This window comes from Culex quinquefasciatus, chromosome 3 (genome assembly GCF_015732765.1).
Source record: "Culex quinquefasciatus strain JHB chromosome 3, VPISU_Cqui_1.0_pri_paternal, whole genome shotgun sequence".
NCBI lineage: Eukaryota > Metazoa > Arthropoda > Insecta > Diptera > Culicidae > Culex > Culex quinquefasciatus.
The window spans coordinates 49,626,942-49,648,731 of record NC_051863.1 but is presented as its reverse complement, the minus strand read 5'-3'; the positions used below and the strand labels follow the sequence as shown (position 1 = coordinate 49,648,731).

General features: G+C 31.8%; 1 protein-coding gene across 1 annotated transcript in view; it reads right to left on the bottom strand.

Annotated features, from left to right (window-relative positions):
- Positions 1 to 2,644: 2,644 nt before the first annotated feature.
- LOC6050129 (putative uncharacterized protein DDB_G0286901) overlaps positions 2,645 to 21,790 on the bottom strand; it is a 194,498-nt gene continuing 175,352 nt past the window's right edge. Inside the window, exon 4 of the mRNA XM_038260785.1 lies at positions 2,645 to 4,840. Within this exon, the coding sequence (XP_038116713.1) occupies positions 3,428 to 4,840 (1,413 nt within the window). The 3' untranslated portion in view covers positions 2,645 to 3,427. The remainder of the gene's footprint in view (positions 4,841 to 21,790) is intronic.

Sequence of the window (21,790 nt, the reverse complement as noted above, 5' to 3'; positions counted from 1 at the left end):
CTACTGTTTGATATTTTCTTTAGCTTTATTTATTTTATTTTCCTTTTTTCAGCTAGCAGCCAGCTGGTAATGTCCTACGGATTCGATAAGTTACAGTTATTGTACTGAAAGAGTTGCCTATGTACAAAGAGACCGTTTTTGCGTTTTTTATTTACAGTAAAACTTTTCTCTATAGAAAGTTCGCTAAGAATTTTAACCTCAAATTTTCTTTTTACGTAGTCATAATGATATGATGCTCATGTGTGCTTTCAGGGTTCCTGTCTTGATTAGAGTTTGCTACCGAAGTTCTTTGAGTTTTAGTCAACATCTCATACAAGAAGGGCATCTACACACGGGCGTGAAACACGTTTGCTTGTTCAAGAATCACTTTACAGGTACAGGGCGGTACGAATCTCTGTGTGTATTGTTCTAGAAGAAGCTACTGTAGAAGACTGTTCTGTTTATTCGTTCTTTGATGATGTGAAAAGTTGGTGAAGGTTCGCGCTAATGATTGTTCGGAATTGACAAAATTGCTACTTGTCTATCTGGCTATTTGTGTGACGGAGTGATATTTACAGTTGTTGAAGTTTTAGATATCTTTTTTTTACAAACAAAAGCTTTTTACATTTTTAAAAAGAAATAACTGGGTACCTTCAGTTCAAATTTCTCAGTTTAAAGGACATCTGGAATTTTAAGACTTTATTAATCAATTTAAAATTGCAATTTTTATGGGCATTCAAAAGTATCTTGAATCAATGAGTAAAAAATTAAAAATAGCACGAACAACTCAAACATTTGTCAAAACACTTCAATAATATTACAATTCTTTAAAATTCAAATAAAGAAACAGATTTGGAGAACTTTCATTGTTCCATGCTTATAGATTGTAGGCTGATGCAATTTTTTTTCGATTGATTTTATTATTTCTATTACAAGTAATAAGATTTGATTGATCAACCAAACAAATTTGCAATGTATAATTCTGTGCTAAGAGTCCTGATTTTCGGTTTAAAGATCAAAAATCACTCACTCATCGCCGAGCGAATCTTTGCCGAAGCAACCGTTCGCGAGCGATTCAAATACTTTGTGAATTTCTTTGCCTACTCCGTCCGTCGACCCGAGTCACAAACGAATATGCTCAGAGAGGAGAGAGTCTAACAAAATACCAGCGCGGCGCTCACTCACACTCACCACAGTTTGCCGTAAATTTGTAATTAGCAAGGTGGAAATTAATGTTGTGTTATCACCAAAATTGCAAAATATTTTTGATAACTTTGATTTTAGGTGGTTTTATAAATGATCAAACAAAGCCGGCCGCAGGCTGTTTTCGTTCCGAAAAAACGCAATCAACCTCTCTGAGCCATTCGCTGTACTACGCGATTGGAGTGAGAGGGAGAGCGAAGGAGAGAGCGTTCAACAGCGATTGGTGTGCAAGTGACCTTCGGTAGGAAACGCTCAGAGCAGTTTTTCGTCGCGTCTGATTTGCGATCGCGAGTGAATGAGTCTTTTTGGAGCAATCAGGACCAATGCTCAAAAAGGGGAACGGTTAAGAATAGGAATTGCTGACATTTGAAAGAGCTCGAGAGTCAGCTATCATCATCGACTCGAATTTCGGTTCGCAGGTAAAGGATTCGGTCTTATTTTCATCCTATTTGTCGATTTTTACTGCAAAATAGAGCGCTTCCGGATCAGTTTTAACTCGGCATAAACTTTGATTAATATTTTAAGCAGTCTGAATGGTGATTTTTATCACTCTTAAAATAATATTATTATTTTAAAACACATATTATCAATGGAAATTTCCCCAACACCTTAGAAGATTTTAGAAAAGTCATTTTTCTCATATAATTTTTCACCACTGTAAAATTTTGCGTAACATTTTAAACATTTATTTTTCAAATTGAATTTATTTTTTGTAGAAACAGCAATAAAAAGCATATTTGAAAATTGAAAAACAATCAAATAATAACAGAGGTATCGAGATTTGATTGTGTAAAAATGGAAATAAAATATTTTTCAAAAATAAAAAAAAAGATCGAAGAGTTTGTGCCCCAGATACTAGCAGTCGAATAAACAATATTTTTTTCTTAGCTTTCGGGAGACTTAGCTCGGGAGACCGAGCCACGTAGGCTAGTGGTAACGCTCCCGCCTAGTAAGCGGTAGATCGGAGTTCAAATCCTGGCTCGGACCAACACAACTGGTGATCGTTTCTCTTCTGGATTCGATTGCTTAGTAAAGGGAAAGTAGTGTATCGTCACAAACTGGACCTTATCACGACACCTTAGGAAGGCGACCTATGGAATGTTAACATTAACCTTAACATGTTAACATTAAGTTGAGAATGAAATTGCCACTGAATCCGCTTTTTAAATGCCGGCCCCGATACTCTTAAAGGATGTTCCCCTCAGGAACTGGGAAAGATTTACTTTTTTTTACTTTACTTTCGGGTATCACTTCTGAAAACATTTATTAAATGCAATTAAATATATCATTTTTTGATTTTAAAATACCAAAGTATGTATGAACTTGTTTGATATTTTCCAAACACACAATTTTCAATCAAAATTGAGAATTTCGAATATTTTTTTTTACTTTTTTTTGGTGAACAATTCAGTGGAAAAAAGCTTGAAGAAAAAATAATTTCAAATCTGTTTTTTTTGTGGAGCAAGAATTAATTATCAATCGTCATATTTGTCCAGAGATCCCTTAAACTGAGGAATCAAAAACATTTTTTGAATTGTATATATTTTTTGGTTTGGAAAAATAAAGGCAAGTTTGAAACTTTATTACTTCCGCTTTTGTAAACAGAAAATAATAACCTTACGGCATTTCTTTACAGTTTTTCCGATAAAGACGACTTTGTTCATTTTCCTCAAATTTTCTTTCATTAAAATGTAATTACAACCACTGGAGTTACGTTCTTCTGATTCGATTTGAACAGGGTTTTGATTTGACTTTATTTTTTTGTTTTATTTATGTTATCTCGAATTAGGATTCATAGTTGTGCTCTCTCTTTGATCTCGTTCTATTTTCTCTTTATTGTTGATTGTTTCGAGGTTAAGTACTACTGCTAATGTTTACACGCCGCCTCGCGCTCACTGTTTTCATTTTCATAAGTTAGGGTAGCTTTTTTTTGTTTACTGTAATTCTGAAGAGCATCGCATCGCGATTTGTTGCAAGTTGCGAGGGGAGGCTTTCAAAAACTTATCTAAGTCAACAGTCTTTCTTGAAGGGGGGGACTAATCGTAACTATTTACACACGTTTTTTTTTCTGTACACAAAAGAGGACTTTTTGTTTTATAAATTAAAATCACATTTTGTAAATGGGGGGGTCGTCCACCGGGGGTTGGTTTCACTTGAGTCCCGGTCGCTCTCAAATCAGAATCTTGCCGTAAACGAGCCGCCGGACGGCGAGCGTTAGCGCCGCAGTAGCCGATTCCTCCTTGTCTCAAGAGTCCCGGGCCGCGTGGGGTTCGCACAGGGGTGGCCGGTTGAGGGACGGCGGCAGTCGGTTCCGGGTCCAGTTGGCGTTCCCGCTTCGGTTGGAGGCCTGCGTGTGCTGGCTGTAGCCCGAGTCGGACCCGAAGCTGCTGTCCCGGGAGTAGATGACCTGGTTGGGGACGGCCGAGTTGGGCCCGTTCCGGAAGGTCGTGAACGGCGCTGGGAGGGCGTACGGGTAGGGTGGACCGGTGCTGCCGCCGCTGCTGCGGTCACTGTACGAAAGACACCCGTCGTAGATGAGTCCCTCGTGGAAGACGGGCTCGTGGTAGATGTACTGGGAGGGGTCTTGCGCCGAGTTCCCGTTGGGGGTCGTCAGCGGCGGGGGGTTGTTGTTTTGGAGATATCTCCGCCGGTCTAGAGAGCGCGGGTTGGTCCGGGATCGACTGCTGGGCTGCTGCTGCTGGTGATGGCTGTGGTGATTGTTGCTGTACGGAGGTCGACCTCCCCGGAAGATGGTGGACACGGCGGTACCGGCCGACAGCTGCGCGTTGATGCGGTTCCGCCGCTCGACCTCGGCCTCGTCGTCGATCGTGCTGTAGTAATTGCTTCTTACGTTATTGTTCAAACTATTGCTATTGCTCACACAGCTGTTGTGGATGTTGTTGTTGATGCTGTTCAGGTGGGCCGGATGGTTGGCCGCGTACGACGGCGGCAGCGTCATCATGGCCCGCTCGTCGTACGCCATCGGCGTCATGCCCATCTCGCAGGGCGGATCCGCCGGAACGTGGCGCTTGCCCCGACCGCTGCCCAGCGTCGAGGCTTGCTTCCTAGAACGGAAAAAACCTCCGCCCGGGTTGTGACTAACCTTAGTGCTCGCCGCCGCCGTGTTGTTGTTCCCGCTCGAAGAACTGCTCGCCCCTTCCGCACTCGAGCTCGAATTCCTATTGTTGACCGTCCCCCCGTGGTCATTCCCTGCCGACGACGACCCCGAACACGACAGCAGCGAGTTGCGCTCCGTCCGGTTTCGCTCCAAATCCCCACCACTTTCGTGGTAGATTGTGGCCACCGTCGTCGCCGTCGCAGCAGTCCCCGTGCCAACATCGGTCGATTTGTGGAAGGACCGCTGCTGCTGCTGTTGCTGCTGCTCGCCGTTCAAGCTCAACTCGTCCTCGGCAAAGTCGTCGTCGGAGTGGATTGCAGCGATGCCACCGTTGACCAGACCACCGGGTTCGGAGTCACTGTCGGCAGTGGTCGCGTTCACGCCCGGTGGCGACGGCGCCGCCGGATGTTCCAGCTCTTCGTACACGTTGTCGTGCGAGCGGTACGGGTCCGGGCCCGGCGAGGAGCAGATGAAGAGGGGCGGCGAGCGGGGCATCGGGTAGCCGCTCGGGTAGTGGAGCTGCTTGGGGTGGTGCAGTTGCTGGAAAGACAGAAGGGGAGAGAAATTAGAAGTACTCAAGCTCGATATGTCGAAGATTTATTCTTGAGAAAAATCAAACGCCTTTTCTTTAAAACATTGCTTATATAAAATGAATTTATTAGAAATACACCCAAACCCATGTCCACTGACTCCCGATGATGACCAGTCTACTGACATTCGTTGACAACTTTTCTGCCAACCAATGATGAACATCACTTCAATGTGTATACGAAACCCATTGTGAAAATGTAGTAAAAAAAAGTACTCTATATAGATTCCATTTGTTCGAAATCCCTGTGTGTGTGTGTGTGGTCCAATCCAATACCCGCTGGCCGGCAGCGAAATTATGGGAAAGTATAGTTTGTATCAGACTTGGTTTATGCTGATACAACATATCTCAGTCCCGGGTATTAGGTGGTGACAGCCCTCGCGCTGCTTCCAATGACCCATTTCAGAATGGCAGAGATCCTAGCGGCCCAATTCCGAGGTCATTGGGCATTGTCTGGCCCCGCCTAAACATAGAGCAAGAACCAGACGGGTTCTCGAACTATCTTTAAACTTCCAATCCCATCAGGCAAAACAGGGATCAGCGCGTATATAGTGGTAAATAAATGGCATTTGTACAACACTTCATTATTATTTCCCTCCTCCTACGAAGCTCGCACACAAACTGGCCCCGACGCCCGACCAACTCGTCGGATTTTCTTCTTTTTTTCACTTTTTCACTCCTTTTTTTCACCAGAGGATGCGCAGGCTTAATCCTGTCATCCTCCGACGAAGCTCGCACACAAACTGGCCGATTCCATTTGTTCGAAATCCCTCCATTAGAATAATGCACTCTCGAGTGTATGCACCACAATTTTCACACCTCCCTCAGTGCACTTTTGCACAATAGAAGTGCCCCACCTGGCCTGTGAAATCAATCTGCTCAAAAACCATCTCCTCATATCAGGGCACGGGATTTCACACTTGAAGGATCCGCAATCTCTCGCTTTGCATTCGCTGCTCACACACGATTTAGTCCTGTCCTGTGGACAAAAGGACGAAAAAAAGGAGGAGAAAAAAAAATGCTGAAAGAAAGAGAATGTGTTGCACTTCAAAAGTGTGAATAGCAATATCTGTGATGGGATTGCGAAAGGGGGAGAAAATCCTTTTATGAACTGGCTTTTTTTTTCTTCTTCCAGTTGAGAGCCCCCCTTTTGAGTCACTCGCGTGTGACTCAAAGAGTATAGAAAAAAGCGATTTTTTTTCTGCTCATTCAAATCCCTCCATCAAGATCTACTCTGAAACTACTCAAAAATTGAAAACATCCTTGCTGGTGATCCTAGCAGCGTCATTCACCGTTCGCGATCGGAAGTCTATCGCATCCTCTCACTTTATTCGCGATTTCACGGCTTGAAGTGCCGATAATGGTTTTAATCTGTTTTAATTAATCCTAGACTGCAGTCCTAGGGATGAAAAACTACTTCATTTCTACATCGGTACGGAGCGGTTCTGCGTCGATTGAGGTAGAAAGTGAACATCTGGTTTTCCTTAACTCAAGTCACTTTAATTTGTATTCGTTGAGTTTTTAATTATTATTGCATTCACAATAGAGTCCAGACTCGATTATCCGAAGTCTCGATTATCCAAAGAACTTCGAATAATATTTTCGTATTTTTGTATTCACTCGTATATTTTTATTCACACTTTTATTCATAATTCGAGTTCTGCGACCCCATTTCAGTCAAACTTGAATAATTGATTGCTTTTTAAATTATGAAAATCATTTTTGCAATATGTTATAAACGCCATTTTTGTCACCATCTTGGATTTAAACGTGAAATTGTTCCAAAGCCTTCGAATAATCGAGTCTGGATTGCTTTTCGTTTAAAACAGTTTCACTCTTTATTTAACATCAGTTTGTGTAAATAGTTAATGTATTATAATTGTACAAACCATTTTACACCAGAAAAGCTACAGTATAATTAATTTACCCAGACTTTTCTACATGAATTGTGAATTTCCCTTCTTTTATATAATATGAAACCCCTTTGAAGATATCAAAAATTCAATTCAATTTATTTTATTCGTAAATAATCAATTAACAATTCCGTATTTCTTATAACCTAATAGAGTTTTGGAGTTCCTTTCAACTATGATTTGAACTATAATTCATTTTGATGTAATTGGATATTCTAACAATGGATTTAGCAAGAGAAGGAAAAATTAAAAAAAAAACCTTCTAGATTTACTAAGGAAAAGGATAGAAATAGAAAAGCTTAAAACTAAATCACAGTATGTTTTGTCTATTGACGTCGAAAAGCTTCACTGCACAAGGCAGTTTATCCGTTGTAGATGTACTTCATCATCAGCTCACTGAGAGCTTGGAATTGTTCTGCCTTGTTTCGGCAGGCACGAAAGCGCGTGAGCATCTCTCCAGCAAGGGCGAAAAACTCAGGAAGCGTGAAGAGGTCATCACCGGTAACATCAGCTTGTCCCGGGGGAGAACCGCCCCCAGAAGCGGCTACTCTAGCGTACGAACCTCCCCAACCAGGAGGGAACGCTGGGTTGGTCGATGGAACCGCTCCGCCGCCAGCTGCTGCAGCGTTCGAGCTCGAAGTCTTCGGAGGTTGGCGGGACGCTGGCGCTTTCTTCTTCTTGTCCTGCTCCTCGAGGTACTTTTTCCGCGCGGCACAGCCACGGAAATTCGCCGTGTGGTTTCCACCACAGTTCGCGCACTTGACGCGCGCTTTGTGCTGCTGGGCGTTTTCCCCCAGCTGGTCTTTCCGCGGAAGATTGCACCTTTCGGTGAAGTGGGTCTCACCGCACTTTACGCACCGGGGTGGAAGATTGCAATTTCTGGAACCGTGTCCGAATTTTTGACAGCGGTGGCATTGCGCTGCGTCGGTCGGATTTTTCGTGTAGAATCGCCACGTCACGAAGAAGCCGTCCAGTGCTTTAATCCGCCGTAGATCCTGGATTTTGACGGACCCACGATCGAAGTACAGAAGGTACAAAGTGTACGTACCTGTCACTGTAGTCGATTTCGAGAGCACCTTTATCTCTCGAGGCTTTACCTTGACGCCCGTCAGGTGTTCTTCCAGGTCGGAGATCGGGCGGTCCGGATATCCCTGAAGGACGATCTTCACTGGGACCTTCTCTGCAGGGTCAAATGTGAAGAATTTGAAGTTTCGCAACTTCAACTTCTTCACCACCAAGTCGAAATGCAGCTTCTTGTGGGTAATCACTTGCACAGAAGTTTTGCCAATTTTGAGACAATATTGGAGTCCCTCAAGCAACTCGTCAACATCGTCAGCCAACGTATCCAAAACAAAAATTGGAGGTGGTCGTCGTTCCTTCGGAGAGTTACCGTTTTTCTGCTTTCCTTGCTTGCGCGCAAGTTCATCATCGTCATCGTCGTCGCCAGCATTGCTGCTGTCACTGTCGGTGTTGTTTTCATCTCCACTCAGCATCTCAAATTCGTTGCTGGTGGGAACGTTGGAAGTGGTTGTTGTCGTAGTGCTGGTGGACTGCTGCTGCTGCTGCTGCTGGCCGGAAGTGCTTCCGGATGCCCGGGTCGATTGTCTCGTCCGTACAGGGGACTCACGTGGACGGTATGACACGTGTAAAAAAGAAGGATCGGTGACGTCACCGGGCACGCTCCCGTGCGCGATGGCGGTCGATGCGGCGTTGGTGTGTTTACCTTTCTGCACTCTGCCGGTAGATGAGCTTCGCGGGTTTTTCGAGGCCGCACTCGAACTGCCACGGCCACGGCCGGCCCTTGGCATGCTGGAGCAGCAAACTCGCGGGTAAGCACTGTTAATAACGGCGAAAAAAATCGAAAAGTTTGAGGAGCTCCGAACAGTTGACTGTTGCTGGCTGGTGTTGCCAGTCCCGATGAAGATATCAAAAAGAATGATAATTTTTCAACGAGAATCTTAAATTAATAAAAAATAAACCCTTACTTTTGACAACTTCCAATCTTATAAAAAAACGGCGAATCTCTTTTTGAATTTTATAATTCTTGTAAACTTTACTTTTAATTCGATATCTCTAAATTTTCAAGTCTTAGAAAGAAAAGGGTGAACTTCAATTAATTTAATGTTTCTCTTGAAATGTCACTTTTCTTTTTTATTGAAGATTGTATTTTAAATTTAATTTAAGAGAATTATCAAATTAAAATAAATTAGCTTGAATTGAAAATTTTCAAGATTCAAAATTATCAAAAAGACGGGTAATATTCTCTCAAGAATTATTTTAATCTTTGCAGGTGTTTTGAAAATATAGCTGACAAAAACTAAAATTCGAATATGTTTATCGAAACAATAGTGAAATTCCGTGAAATTGTGCAGAATTATTCAATACAATTAAAAAAGTTTAAACCACATTCGATTTTTTTTCTGCAGTCTTCTTTTTTAAGATAATATTTTTTAATTTTTGTTAGTTTTTGCATTCTCTCAAACAAAATTTCTAAGAATTTTCACATTATTTGAGTCATGAACAGAAGTTATATATAATTGCTTTAGCTTTAAAAATGAGCTGTACCTACAGTATGTAAAAAAAGTATTTACACCCCTTGGGTACTATGTACATATTGTGATGAAACATCTAAACAATTTAATGTTGACAGAAACCTAGTACTACGTTTTGTTCAGAAACTCATGCAAGACATTTTGCTACAAAAAGCTCATGAAAAGATGATTTCTATAAAAAGTTATATAACAAATACTATTACGAAAATAAAAAAGGTGCAAAAAAAGTTTGTACACCTTTCGAAAAATTAACATAAATAATGTTATTTGTTGACAAATCACCATAAATCCAGTCTCCCAACTCCAAATAGGCATCTTTGACTGATTAAAAAAATAATTTGGATTGAATATAAAGTTTACTAACTACTTAGTATAAAAGTTTATATAACTCTGGAAATTCTATATAAAACTTATCTTAACTTAATTTTGAAATCTTCTAATTCAACTAAATGTCAATATATTACCATAGAATTGCAAAATAAACATTTTGGAGTGAGTATAACACCGTTTTGGGGGTATTTGTATTGATAGAATAGATTTTTCGTTGGAATTTCGTACCAACCCGGAATTACGTCGTCGGAAAATCCGCCGGCATCTGAACCGGTCCACAATTCACAAGTCAACCTATGTGGCATCAGAAAGGGCATAAAATTTCCGATCTTTTGATACCCATACATCCAGGTTTTCTATAAAACCCACGTTTTTAAATACCTAAGCAAAAACGTTGTTATGGTTTCGTTTGAGCAACCTGTCAAAAATGTATGGAATTTCGTAATTTTTGTTCTCGTGGATCAAACTTACTTTTGCCCAGGTATTTAAAAACGTAGGTTTTAAAGAAAACCTAGATGTTTGGGTATCAAAAGATCGGAAATTTTATGCCCTTTCCGATTCCACATAGGTTGACTTGTGAATTGTGGACCGGTTCGGATGCCGGCGGATTTTCCGACGACGTAATTCCGGGTTGTTACGAAATTCCAACGAAAAATTTATTCTAGCGATACAAATGCCCCCAAAACGGTGTTATACCCACTCTCAAATGTTTATTTTGCAATTCTATGGTAATATATTGACATTTAGTTGAATTAGAAGATTTCAAAGTTAAGTTAAGATAAGTTTTCTATAGAATTTCCAGAGTTATATAAACTTTTATACTAAGTACACGGATAGAAATCCTGTCCGTGTGTTTGAAAACATTAGGCGATAAAATCGAAAACATTGAATGTTTTCGATTTTGAAAACAATGTTTTCGATAATGTCTACAATGTCGACGAAATCGGTGATTTTGTTGCCTACATTTCGGCGCCCGCCGTTTTCTGCTTTACATAATATCGACCACCACGGTAAACAGTGATGACGTTTCGGGACTTTGTTTATTTTAGCAAACAGATCAAAACAAACTTTTTGGCCACTTAGCCGCGTCGCGCCGGGTTCCCGGGCCGTTTTTCTATTACCGTGACCAGGTATCTCCAACGTCGTCAACGTTTCCGCAGTTTTGATTACGGTGTTCGTTTTTGTATTGGTGAATTCGGAAGACGCGACCGGTTCCTCGTCCACGTTTTCGGATACGGAAAAGTCCCGGTGCGGTGAGCTTTTTCGGCAATTGAAATTATTAGGCTGTGAAATGTTGTGCTTTTGTCAATGTTTTACTTTTGAACGCAGTTTTGGATGGATTAGTTTGGTGAGTTTCAGCCGGAACAGCCCGGATCAGCCAAGTGAGTGTTATAGAGTAAACCACATTGGCTACCACCAACAATTCTTACCTACGGGACAACCCGAAAGAAAAAAAAACCCTGTTCAACCCGAAGGCTGCAAAATGCGTTAAAGTAAATTTTCGCAGGCTTGAATAAATAGGCATAATTGCAACTTCAATGTTTTATAGTGCTTTGGAATCGTCAGGATGTTTACTTGAAGGAGAAAATATGCAAATTAGTGGATTTTGAGTGGGGCTCGGGGGAGAGGGGCTGAACGAAAAAATATCATAGCAAAATGCGTTATATTACAGTAAATTTGTAAAATTTATATCTCATGCAAAACATAACCAAAACTCAAAGTTTTATAGTGTTTTGGAAAGATCTTAATCTACACTTAGCGTTTAAAATATAAAAAGAGTACGTTTTCAAAAAGTGTCACTAAAAAAAAGTTTGGTAAACTTTTATTGTTCTTTATGCTTTCTTCAGTAAGAGAACATAAAACATGACTTTTCATCAGACACATAATCATGCGGTATATCTAACTTCTCAAAATTTCATGAAAAGTCGTTCTGTTTCAAAACTGGTTCATGTTTGAACGTTCTGTTTCAAAACCGGTTCATCCAAGCTGTTCAATAATTGCAACGGTTGAACATTTCTGGCTCAAAATGTATCATGCGACATATCTAACCCTTTCAAATTGCCCAAATAGTCATTCTGTATCAAAACTTAATTAAAAGAATTTAAAGAATTGAAAGAATTGAAAGAATTGAAAGAATTGAAAGAATTGAAAGAATTGAAAGAATTTAAGGAATTTAAAGAATTTAAAGAATTTAAAAAATTTAAAGAATTTAAAGAATTTAATGAATTTAAAGAATTTAAAGAATTTAAAGAATTTAAAGAATTTAAAGAATTTAAAGAATTTAAAGAATTAAAAGAATTCAAAGAATTTAAAGAATTTTAAGAATTTAAAGAATTTAAAGAATTTAAAGAATTTAAAGAATTTAAAGAATTTTAAGAATGTTAAGAATTTAAAGAATTTAAAGAATTTAAAGAATTTAAAGAATTTAAAGAATTTAAAGAATTTAAAGAATTTAATGAATTTAAAGAATTTAAAGAATTTAAAGAATTTAAAGAATTTAAAGAATTTAAAGAATTAAAAGAATTCAAAGAATTTAAAGAATTTTAAGAATTTAAAGAATTTAAAGAATTTAAAGAATTTAAAGAATTTAAAGAATTTAAAGAATTTAAAGAATTTAAAGAATTTAAAGAATTTAAAGAATTTAAAGAATTTAAAGAATTTAAAGAATTTAAAGAATTTAAAGAATTTAAAGAATTTAAAGAATTTAAAGAATTTAAAGAATTTAAAGAATTTAAAGAATTTAAAGAATTTAAAGAATTTAAAGAATTTAAAGAATTTAAAGAATTTAAAGAATTTAAAGAATTTAAAGAATTTAAAGAATTTAAAGAATTTAAAGAATTTAAAGAATTTAAAAAATTTAAAGAATTTAAAGAATTAAAAGAATTTAAAGAATTTAAAGAATTTAAAGAATTTAAAGAACTTAAAAAATTTAAAGAATTTAAAGAATTTTAAGAATTTAAAGAATTCAAAGAATTTTAAGAATTTTAAGAATTTTAAGAATTTTAAGAATTTTAAGAATTTTAAGAATTTTAAGAATTTTAAGAATTTTAAGAATTTTAAGAATTTTAAGAATTTAAAGAATTTAAAGAATTTAAAGAATTTAAAGAATCTAATGAATTTAATGAATTTAAAGAATTTAAAGAATTTTAAGAATTTAAAGAATTTAAAGAATTTAAAGAATTTTAAGAATGTTAAGAATTTAAAGAATTTAAAGAATTTAAAGAATTTAAAGAATTTAAAGAATTTAAAGAATTTAAAGAATTTAATGAATTTAAAGAATTTAAAGAATTTAAAGAATTTAAAGAATTTAAAGAATTTAAAGAATTTAAAGAATTAAAAGAATTCAAAGAATTTAAAGAATTTTAAGAATTTAAAGAATTTAAAGAATTTAAAGAATTTAAAGAATTTAAAGAATTTAAAGAATTTAAAGAATTTAAAGAATTTAAAGAATTTAAAGAATTTAAAGAATTTAAAGAATTTAAAGAATTTAAAGAATTTAAAGAATTTAAAGAATTTAAAGAATTTAAAGAATTTAAAGAATTTAAAGAATTTAAAGAATTTAAAGAATTTAAAGAATTTAAAGAATTTAAAGAATTTAAAGAATTTAAAGAATTTAAAGAATTTAAAGAATTTAAAGAATTTAAAGAATTTAAAGAATTTAAAGAATTTAAAGAATTTAAAGAATTTAATGAATTTAAAGAATTTAAAGAATTTAAAGAATTTAATAAGTTTAAAGAATTTAAAGAATTTAAAGAATTTAAAGAATTTAAAGAATTTAAAGAATTTAAAGAATTTAAAGAATTTAAAGAATTTAAAGAATTTAAAGAATTTAAAGAATTTAAAGAATTTAAAGAATTGAAAGAATTTAAAGAATTTAAAGAATTTTAAGAATTTTAAAGATTTAAAAATTTAAAGAATTTTAAGAATTTAAAGAATTTAAAGAATTTTAAGAATTTAAAGAATTTAAAGAATTTAAAGAATTTAAAGAATTTTAAGAATTTTAAGAATTTTAAGAATTTTAAGAATTTAAAGAATTTAAAGAATTTAAAGAATTTAAAGAATCTAATGAATTTAATGAATTTAAAGAATTTAAAGAATTTTAAGAATTTAAAGAATTTAAAGAATTTAAAGAATTTAAAGAATTTTAAGAATGTTAAGAATTTAAAGAATTTAAAGAATTTAAAGAATTTAAAGAATTTAAAGAATTTAATGAATTTAAAGAATTTAAAGAATTTAAAGAATTTAAAGAATTTAAAGAATTTAAAGAATTTAAAGAATTTAAAGAATTCAAAGAATTTAAAAAAATTTTAAGAATTTTAAGAATTTTAAGAATTTTAAGAATTTTAAGAATTTTAAGAATTTTAAGAATTTTAAGAATTTTAAGAATTTAAAGAATTTAAAGAATTTAAAGAATTTAAAGAATTTAAAGAATTTAAAGAATTTAAAGAATTTAAAGAATTTAAAGAATTTAAAGAATTTAAAGAATTTAAAGAATTTAAAGAATTTAAAGAATTTAAAGAATTTAAAGAATTTAAAGAATTTAAAGAATTTAAAGAATTTAAAGAATTTAAAGAATTTAAAGAATTTAAAGAATTTAAAGAATTTAAAGAATTTAAAGAATTTAAAGAATTTAAAGAATTTAAAGAATTTAAAGAATTTAAAGAATTTAAAGAATTTAAAGAATTTAAAGAATTTAAAGAATTTAAAGAATTTAAAGAATTTAAAGAATTTAAAGAATTTAAAGAATTTAAAGAATTTAAAGAATTTAAAGAATTTAAAGAATTTAAAGAATTTAAAGAATTTAAAGAATTTAAAGAATTTAAAGAATTTAAAGAATTTAAAGAATTTAAAGAATTTAAAGAATTTAATGAATTTAAAGAATTTAAAGAATTTAAAGAATTTAAAGAATTTAATAAGTTTAAAGAATTTAAAGAATTTAAAGAATTTAAAGAATTTAAAGAATTTAAAGAATTTAAAGAATTTAAAGAATTTAAAGAATTTAAAGAATTTAAAGAATTTAAAGAATTTAAAGAATTTAAAGAATTGAAAGAATTTAAAGAATTTAAAGAATTTTAAGAATTTTAAAGATTTAAAAATTTAAAGAATTTTAAGAATTTAAAGAATTTAAAGAATTTTAAGAATTTAAAGAATTTAAAGAATTTAAAGAATTTAAAGAATTTTAAGAATTTTAAGAATTTTAAGAATTTTAAGAATTTTAAGAATTTTAAGAATTTTAAGAATTTTAAGAATTTTAAGAATTTTAAGAATTTTAAGAATTTTAAGAATTTTAAGAATTTTAAGAATTTTAAGAACTTTAAGAATTTTAAGAATTTTAAGATTTTTAGGTTTTTAGATTTTTAAATTTTTAGATTTTTAGATTTTTAGATTTTTAGATTTTTAGATTTTTAGATTTTTAGATTTTTAGATTTTTAGATTTTTAGATTTTTAGATTTTTAGATTTTTAGATTTTTAGGTTTTTAGATTTTTAGAATTTTAGATTTATAGATTTTTAGATGTTTAGATGTTTAGATTTTTAGATTTTTAGATTTTTAGATTTTTAGATTTTTAGATTTGTAGATTTTTAGATTTTCAGATTTTTAGATTTTTAGATTTTTAGATTTTTAGATTTTTAGATTTTTAGATTTTTAGATTTTTAGAATCTCAGATTTTTAGATTTTTAGATTTTTAGATTTTTAGATTTTTAGATTTTTAGATTTTTAGATTTTTAGATTTTGAAATTTTTAGATTTTTAGATTTTTAGATTTTTAGATTTTTAGATTTTTAGATTTTGAAATTTTTAGATTTTTAGATTTTTAGATTTTAGATTTTTAGATTTTTAGATTTTTAGATTTTTAGATTTTTAGATTTTTAGATTTTTAGATTTTAGATTTTTAGATTTTAGATTTTTAGATTTTTAGATTTTTAGATTTTTAGATTTTTAGATTTTTAGATTTTTAGATTTTTAGATTTTTAGATTTTTAGATTTTTAGATTTTTAGATTTTTAGATTTTTAGATTTTTAGATTTTTAGATTTTTAGATTTTTAGATTTTTAGATTTTTAGATTTTTAGATTTTGAAATTTTTAGATTTTTAGATTTTTAGATTTTTAGATTTTTAGATTCCTAGATTTTTAGATTTTTAGATTATTAGATTTTTAGATTTTTAAATTTTTAGATTTTTAGATTTTTAGATTTTTAGATTTTTAGATTTTTAGATTTTTAGATTTTTAGATTTTTAGATTTTTAGATTTTTAGGTTTTTAGATTTTTAGAATTTTAGATTTATAGATTTTTAGATGTTTAGATGTTTAGATTTTTAGATTTTTAGATTTTTAGATTTTTAGATTTGTAGATTTTTAGATTTTCAGATTTTTAGATTTTTAGATTTTTAGATTTTTAGATTTTTAGATTTTTAGATTTTTAGATTTTTAGATTTTTTTTTAGATTTTTAGATTTTTAGATTTTTAGATTTTTAGATTTTTAGATTTTTAGATTTTTAGATTTTTAGATTTTTAGATTTTTAGATTTTTAGATTTTGAAATTTTAGATTTTCAGATTTTTAGATTTTAGATTTTCAGATTTTAGATTTTTAGATTTTTAGATTTTTAGATTTTTAGATTTTTAGATTTTTAGATTTTTAGATTTTTAGATTTTTAGATTTTAGATTTTTAGATTTTTAGATTTTTAGATTTTTAGATTTTTAGATTTTTAGATTTTTAGATTTTTAGATTTTTAGATTTTTAGATTTTTAGATTTTTAGATTTTTAGATTTTTAGATTTTGGATTTTAGATTTTTAGATTTTTAGATTTTTAGATTTTTAGATTTTTAGATTTTTAGATTTTTAGATTTTTAGATTTTTAGATTTTTAGATTTTTAGATTTTTAGATTTTTAGATTTTTAGATTTTTAGATTTTTAGATTTTTAGATTTTTAGATTTTTAGATTTTTAGAATCTCAGATTTTTAGATTTTTAGATTTTTAGATTTTTAGATTTTTAGATTTTTAGATTTTTAGATTTTTAGATTTTTAGATTTTTAGATTTTTAGATTTTTAGATTTTTAGATTTTGAAATTTTTAGATTTTTAGATTTTTAGATTTTTAGATTTTTAGATTTTTAGATTTTTAGATTTTTAGATTTTTAGATTTTTAGATTTTTAGATTTTTAGATTTTTAGATTTTTAGATTTTTAGATTTTAGATTTTTAGATTTTTAGATTTTTAGATTTTTAGATTTTTAGATTTTTAGATTTTTAGATTTTTAGATTTTTAGATTTTTAGATTTTTAGATTTTTAGATTTTTAGATTTTTAGATTTTTAGATTTTGAAATTTTTAGATTTTTAGATTTTTAGATTTTTAGATTTTTAGATTTTTAGATTTTTAGATTTTTAGATTCCTAGATTTTTAGATTTTTAGATTATTAGATTTTTAGATTTTTAGATTTTTAGATTTTTAGATTTTAGATTTTTAGATTTTTAGATTTTTAGATTTTTAGATTTTTAGATTTTTAGATTTTTAGATTTTTAGATTTTTAGATTTTTAGATTTTTAGATTTTTAGATTTTTAGATTTTTAGATTTTTAGATTTTTAGATTTTTAGATTTTTAGATTTTTAGATTTTTAGATTTTTAGATTTTTAGATTTTTAGATTTTTAGATTTTTAGATTTTTAATTTATTGCTTTCTTCTGCAGGGGTTGCTGGACGAGATTTGTTTGGCTATATCTAGCTTGGTGCATGCAGCTCGTGCCATTCCATGTGGTCTAATTCGATGACCATGATCCGTTGCGGTTGTCCAGAGACCGCTGCCATGTTGTTGGTTGATTGCGGCGACGTCGTCGGCGAATCACCTTGGCCGGATGTGCAGCTGCGCACCGACGCGATCACGCTGACCTCGCCCGATGAGTACGTCGCATCTGATTTGCTCCAAGTGCTGATCTGAAAGGGCAGCGGGTAAGATTCTCAATCTCAAACTCCTTTGCACATTCACTAATCTCTCTCCCAATCCATTCAGCTCTTTGAAAGTCTGAAATGCCAGCTGATGTTTGGATGCCAGCTCATCATGACTACAAAATACCTGCTTACACTGCGCGAATACTTAAGGGCTCCGCTCCGTCGGTCCAGAATGTCATAGTGTTTCTGTCCTCGGCAAAGGAGATCGTCAACCCGACTACGCAGCGACAAGCCACGTTCCGGCATCAATTTGGATGTTAGACCGTCCGCCTGTGCTGTGCTGGTCCAGCGTGGACCCAAAACTGACGGAATTTACCACTAGTCTCTAAGATGTCAATCCACATTTTACCTAAATCGAGTGTACACCTTTGTGTGCAAGTTAATTTTTGATTATAAAACGAAAATAAAAGAAATTTTATGCAAATCAGTAGTTTTCTGATATGATTAACTATTCCGGAACAGTTTTGAACTATAACGGCCAATTTGAAAGCAAAATATCGACGCTATATCGATACTTTGCAAATTGCATACATCTAGGCGCATTCAAACCGTGAAATTGATGTTGACGGAATCGACAACATTTTTTATCGATTTCGTTGCAATTGTTACCGGACGACTGGTCGAAAACATTCCGAAACGAATTTTAGAACGAATCGAGAACAATGTTGTCGATTTCACGGACAGGATTTCTATCCGTGTAGTTAGTAAACCTTATATTCAATCCAAATTATTTTTTTAATCAGTCAAGAATGCCTATTTGGAGTTGGGAGACTGGATTTATGGTGATTTGTCAACAAATAACATTATTTATGTAAATTTTTCGAGAGGTGTACAAACTTTTTTTGCACCTTTTTTATTTTCGTAATAGTATTTGTTATATAACTTTTTATAGAAATCATCTTTTCATGAGCTTTTTGAAGCAAAATGTTTGGCATGAGTTTCTGAACAAAACGTAGTACTAGGTTCCTGTCAAACTTTAAATTTTTTACATGTTTAATCACAAAATGTGCATAGTGCCCAAGGGGTGTAAATACTTTTTTTACATACTGTAATTTAAACAAATAAATAAATTTTAGCTAGTTTTCATATTCCTTCAAAATGAGCAGTTTTTGATAATTTAAACAACAAAAATAATTTTCTCGAGTGTTTTGATTCTTTCAATCATGACCTGTGTTTTTTGTCAGATTATTCTGGTTTCAGGTTTAGGTAATTTTATGAAAAATAAATAAAATTTGAATTTTTTAAAAACCGGGCAGCTTTTGAAATCTTTATTTGTTGGATTTTGCGTTCATTCAATTTTTTGAGAACATTTTTTACATTAATCACTGGGAGTTTTGCATTATTTTTGAACAAAGTTAGAATACCTTGAAAAAAAATTAAGTTTCAAATAATATTTTTTGTAAAAGTTATTTCTTATGTAATTTTTTCACTGTTCCTTTTACTTTTCTTCAAACAGAATATCAGTCAAGATTGTTGTCTGTGATAGATAAAAAATAAAACTGTGGGTTATTTCATTCACTACATACAGAAACGTTTATAAAAATATTATTTAAAAAAAAATTCGTGGGTTTTTGCATTCCATTAAATATGAGCAGTAGTGTGTCCCAAAAAAAGGCGATGTGGCGAAAACTTCGGGCTTATCCGGATTTCGATAGGTTTTTGCCTCAGGAACAATGTTTTCATACAGCAAAAAATTCCCTAAAATCGTTTAGAACTCGCGATTTGCGATTTACTCAAGGGTTTCCAGAAGCGTTTATTACTTGCCAGTCTGCCAATTAATTACTAAAATTACTGATGCAAAAAGATTAATTACATTGATTACTTAATTACTTTTCACTACGATAAAAAAAAACATTTAATTTAAATTTAAGTTTTCGTTTCTACGGTTCTAACTGTTAAAAAATTACTTTACTGTTTTACTTCAATATATGAATTTTAATATAATTAATTAATAATTTAAAATTATTTTCGGTTTATTGCAAGTCGAATGCCATTAAAATATAGAAGTTGTTTGAAAAAAAGCCACCTGATTTTTCGAACCAAACATAAACTTTGACAAATATTTGTTTAGTTTTAAGTTTTAAAATATTATTCAAACATTGGCTTGACATTACTTTGCATGTTTTTTTCTCAAGCAAATTAAAAAATTTAGTTACTGAAAATACGGATAATGTGATATGTGACATTTACATTGGATTTAATTTCTGCATCTGAATATTAGTCGATTTTAATTTCACTGAGTTTGATTTTTAACATTGAGACATTTGTCTCAGAAATATTTGGAAATTTTTCGCGAAAATAGCTTAGCTCTTAATAGAGAGATATAACAGGACTGACAATTTCTGCAGACTATAAAAAAAACATATTTTTATTTTTATTGATTTTTAAATGGCTATCCCTTGAGAACTTTGTTTATATTAATGATAATTAAGTACATTTTGGTTTTAAATATTTAATCCACATAAACTTCAAATAATTTTGAGTGCCTATTAGAAAAAAAGCATAAAAAATTAATCAATTCTAATATAGTTCTTGCAATTAAAAAAACATATTTTTATAATTACTTAATAAAAATAAATTGATTTCGTATTCACAAAATATTTTTCACTAGGTAATATATCATGGCGTTGCCTTTTGTTGTTCATCAGCTTCGATAAACAACATGATAAAAATAAATTTTAGGAGAGTTTTAGGAGAGAACTATGGTGAATAAGGCCTTCTACATACAGAACCGGTCTTTTTTATCTTTGTGTTTCACTCTTATTTGAAATTAATAAAATATTGTTATAATAGGTTATACATAAAAAGTAAATAGTTTCGTTGGAAAAGTACAATTTAAAAATATCAATTAATTTAATTACTCAAAAATTACTTTAATTACCAATTAATTACTTTAAATTACATTAATTACCAAAAATTACTAAGTAATTAAAGAATTACCTAATTATCAGCTGAAAATCAAAGTAATTATTAATTACTTGCCAGTCTGAGGCCTTGCTGGAAACCCTTGGATTTACTGATGGTCTGTTTTCATAGAATAAATAATCATATTTTGTTCTAAAACCACGAAAAATTGCCCTGTATTGCACTTTAAATCATAGTTAGGAGTCCTAACAAATAAAGTTCTGTATTCATATTGATCCAGAAAGTCGTCATTTTTCATTGGAAGCATGGTAAAGTTGGAAAAATGATTTTTAACGTCTTAAATTTTTACGGATTTCTCACAAAAATCCTTCTAAAAATAATAAAACCAACAACAGCAATTTACAAGCAAAATTATTCTTTTCATTGATTTGACTCTGTGCGATAAACGCCATGACGAAGAAATGTATTTTAATTTAACCGCCTGTAGTACAACAAAATCTTTTTTTTCAAAAATTTGATGAAAATTGCTTTTATATTTAAAAAATAAACATACATGTTAAAGCACTACTGCTCATGAGTTTTGAAGATCTAATGGTGTTTCCCTTGTTTTATTTTTTGATTTTAAATTTTTTTAACAATTTTATGAAGAAAAAAATATTACATAAATTTCATAAAATAATGCAAAATATTGAAACATCCATTTTACACGCAGCTGGATAAAAAAAAATGCTTTTTCTATCATTTCACACCTTTCACATTTTAATTAGGGCAATTTCACGCAAACAGTAACAAAAGAAAACACAAAATGCCCTCGCACAGAACAATGCGAGAACAGAAAAAAAAACCATTTCTGTTTGTTGAACCACTTTTGCTCTATACTCAAAACACTCGTTAAAAAATCCTTTCTTACTTCCCCTCGCACACAAAACAAGTGCGATTATTTACGACGACGACCGTGCCATTGTTGGCACTGTTTTGTTGTTGTGTTCTGTTTTCGTCCTCGGCGGCCGGAATAGGAAGCAACTTTTGCAAAAGGACAACAAACACACACAAAACGCGCGAGCAGCGACGACGAATGAAGGAAAAAAAACACTTTTGTGCGCAATTGGGTACTAAAGCCCTATGTCAATTTTTATGTACAACGGTAAAAAACACGATTAAAAACCATTTCTTATCACTTTTTTTCATTTTTATGAAAAAAAAAATATTGACAAGACAACATTTTTTCGATGGATCAACTATGGTCCCCTTGGAACGAGCTGTCAAGTAGGAGCTTTTCTGTCAAGAAGGACCGCG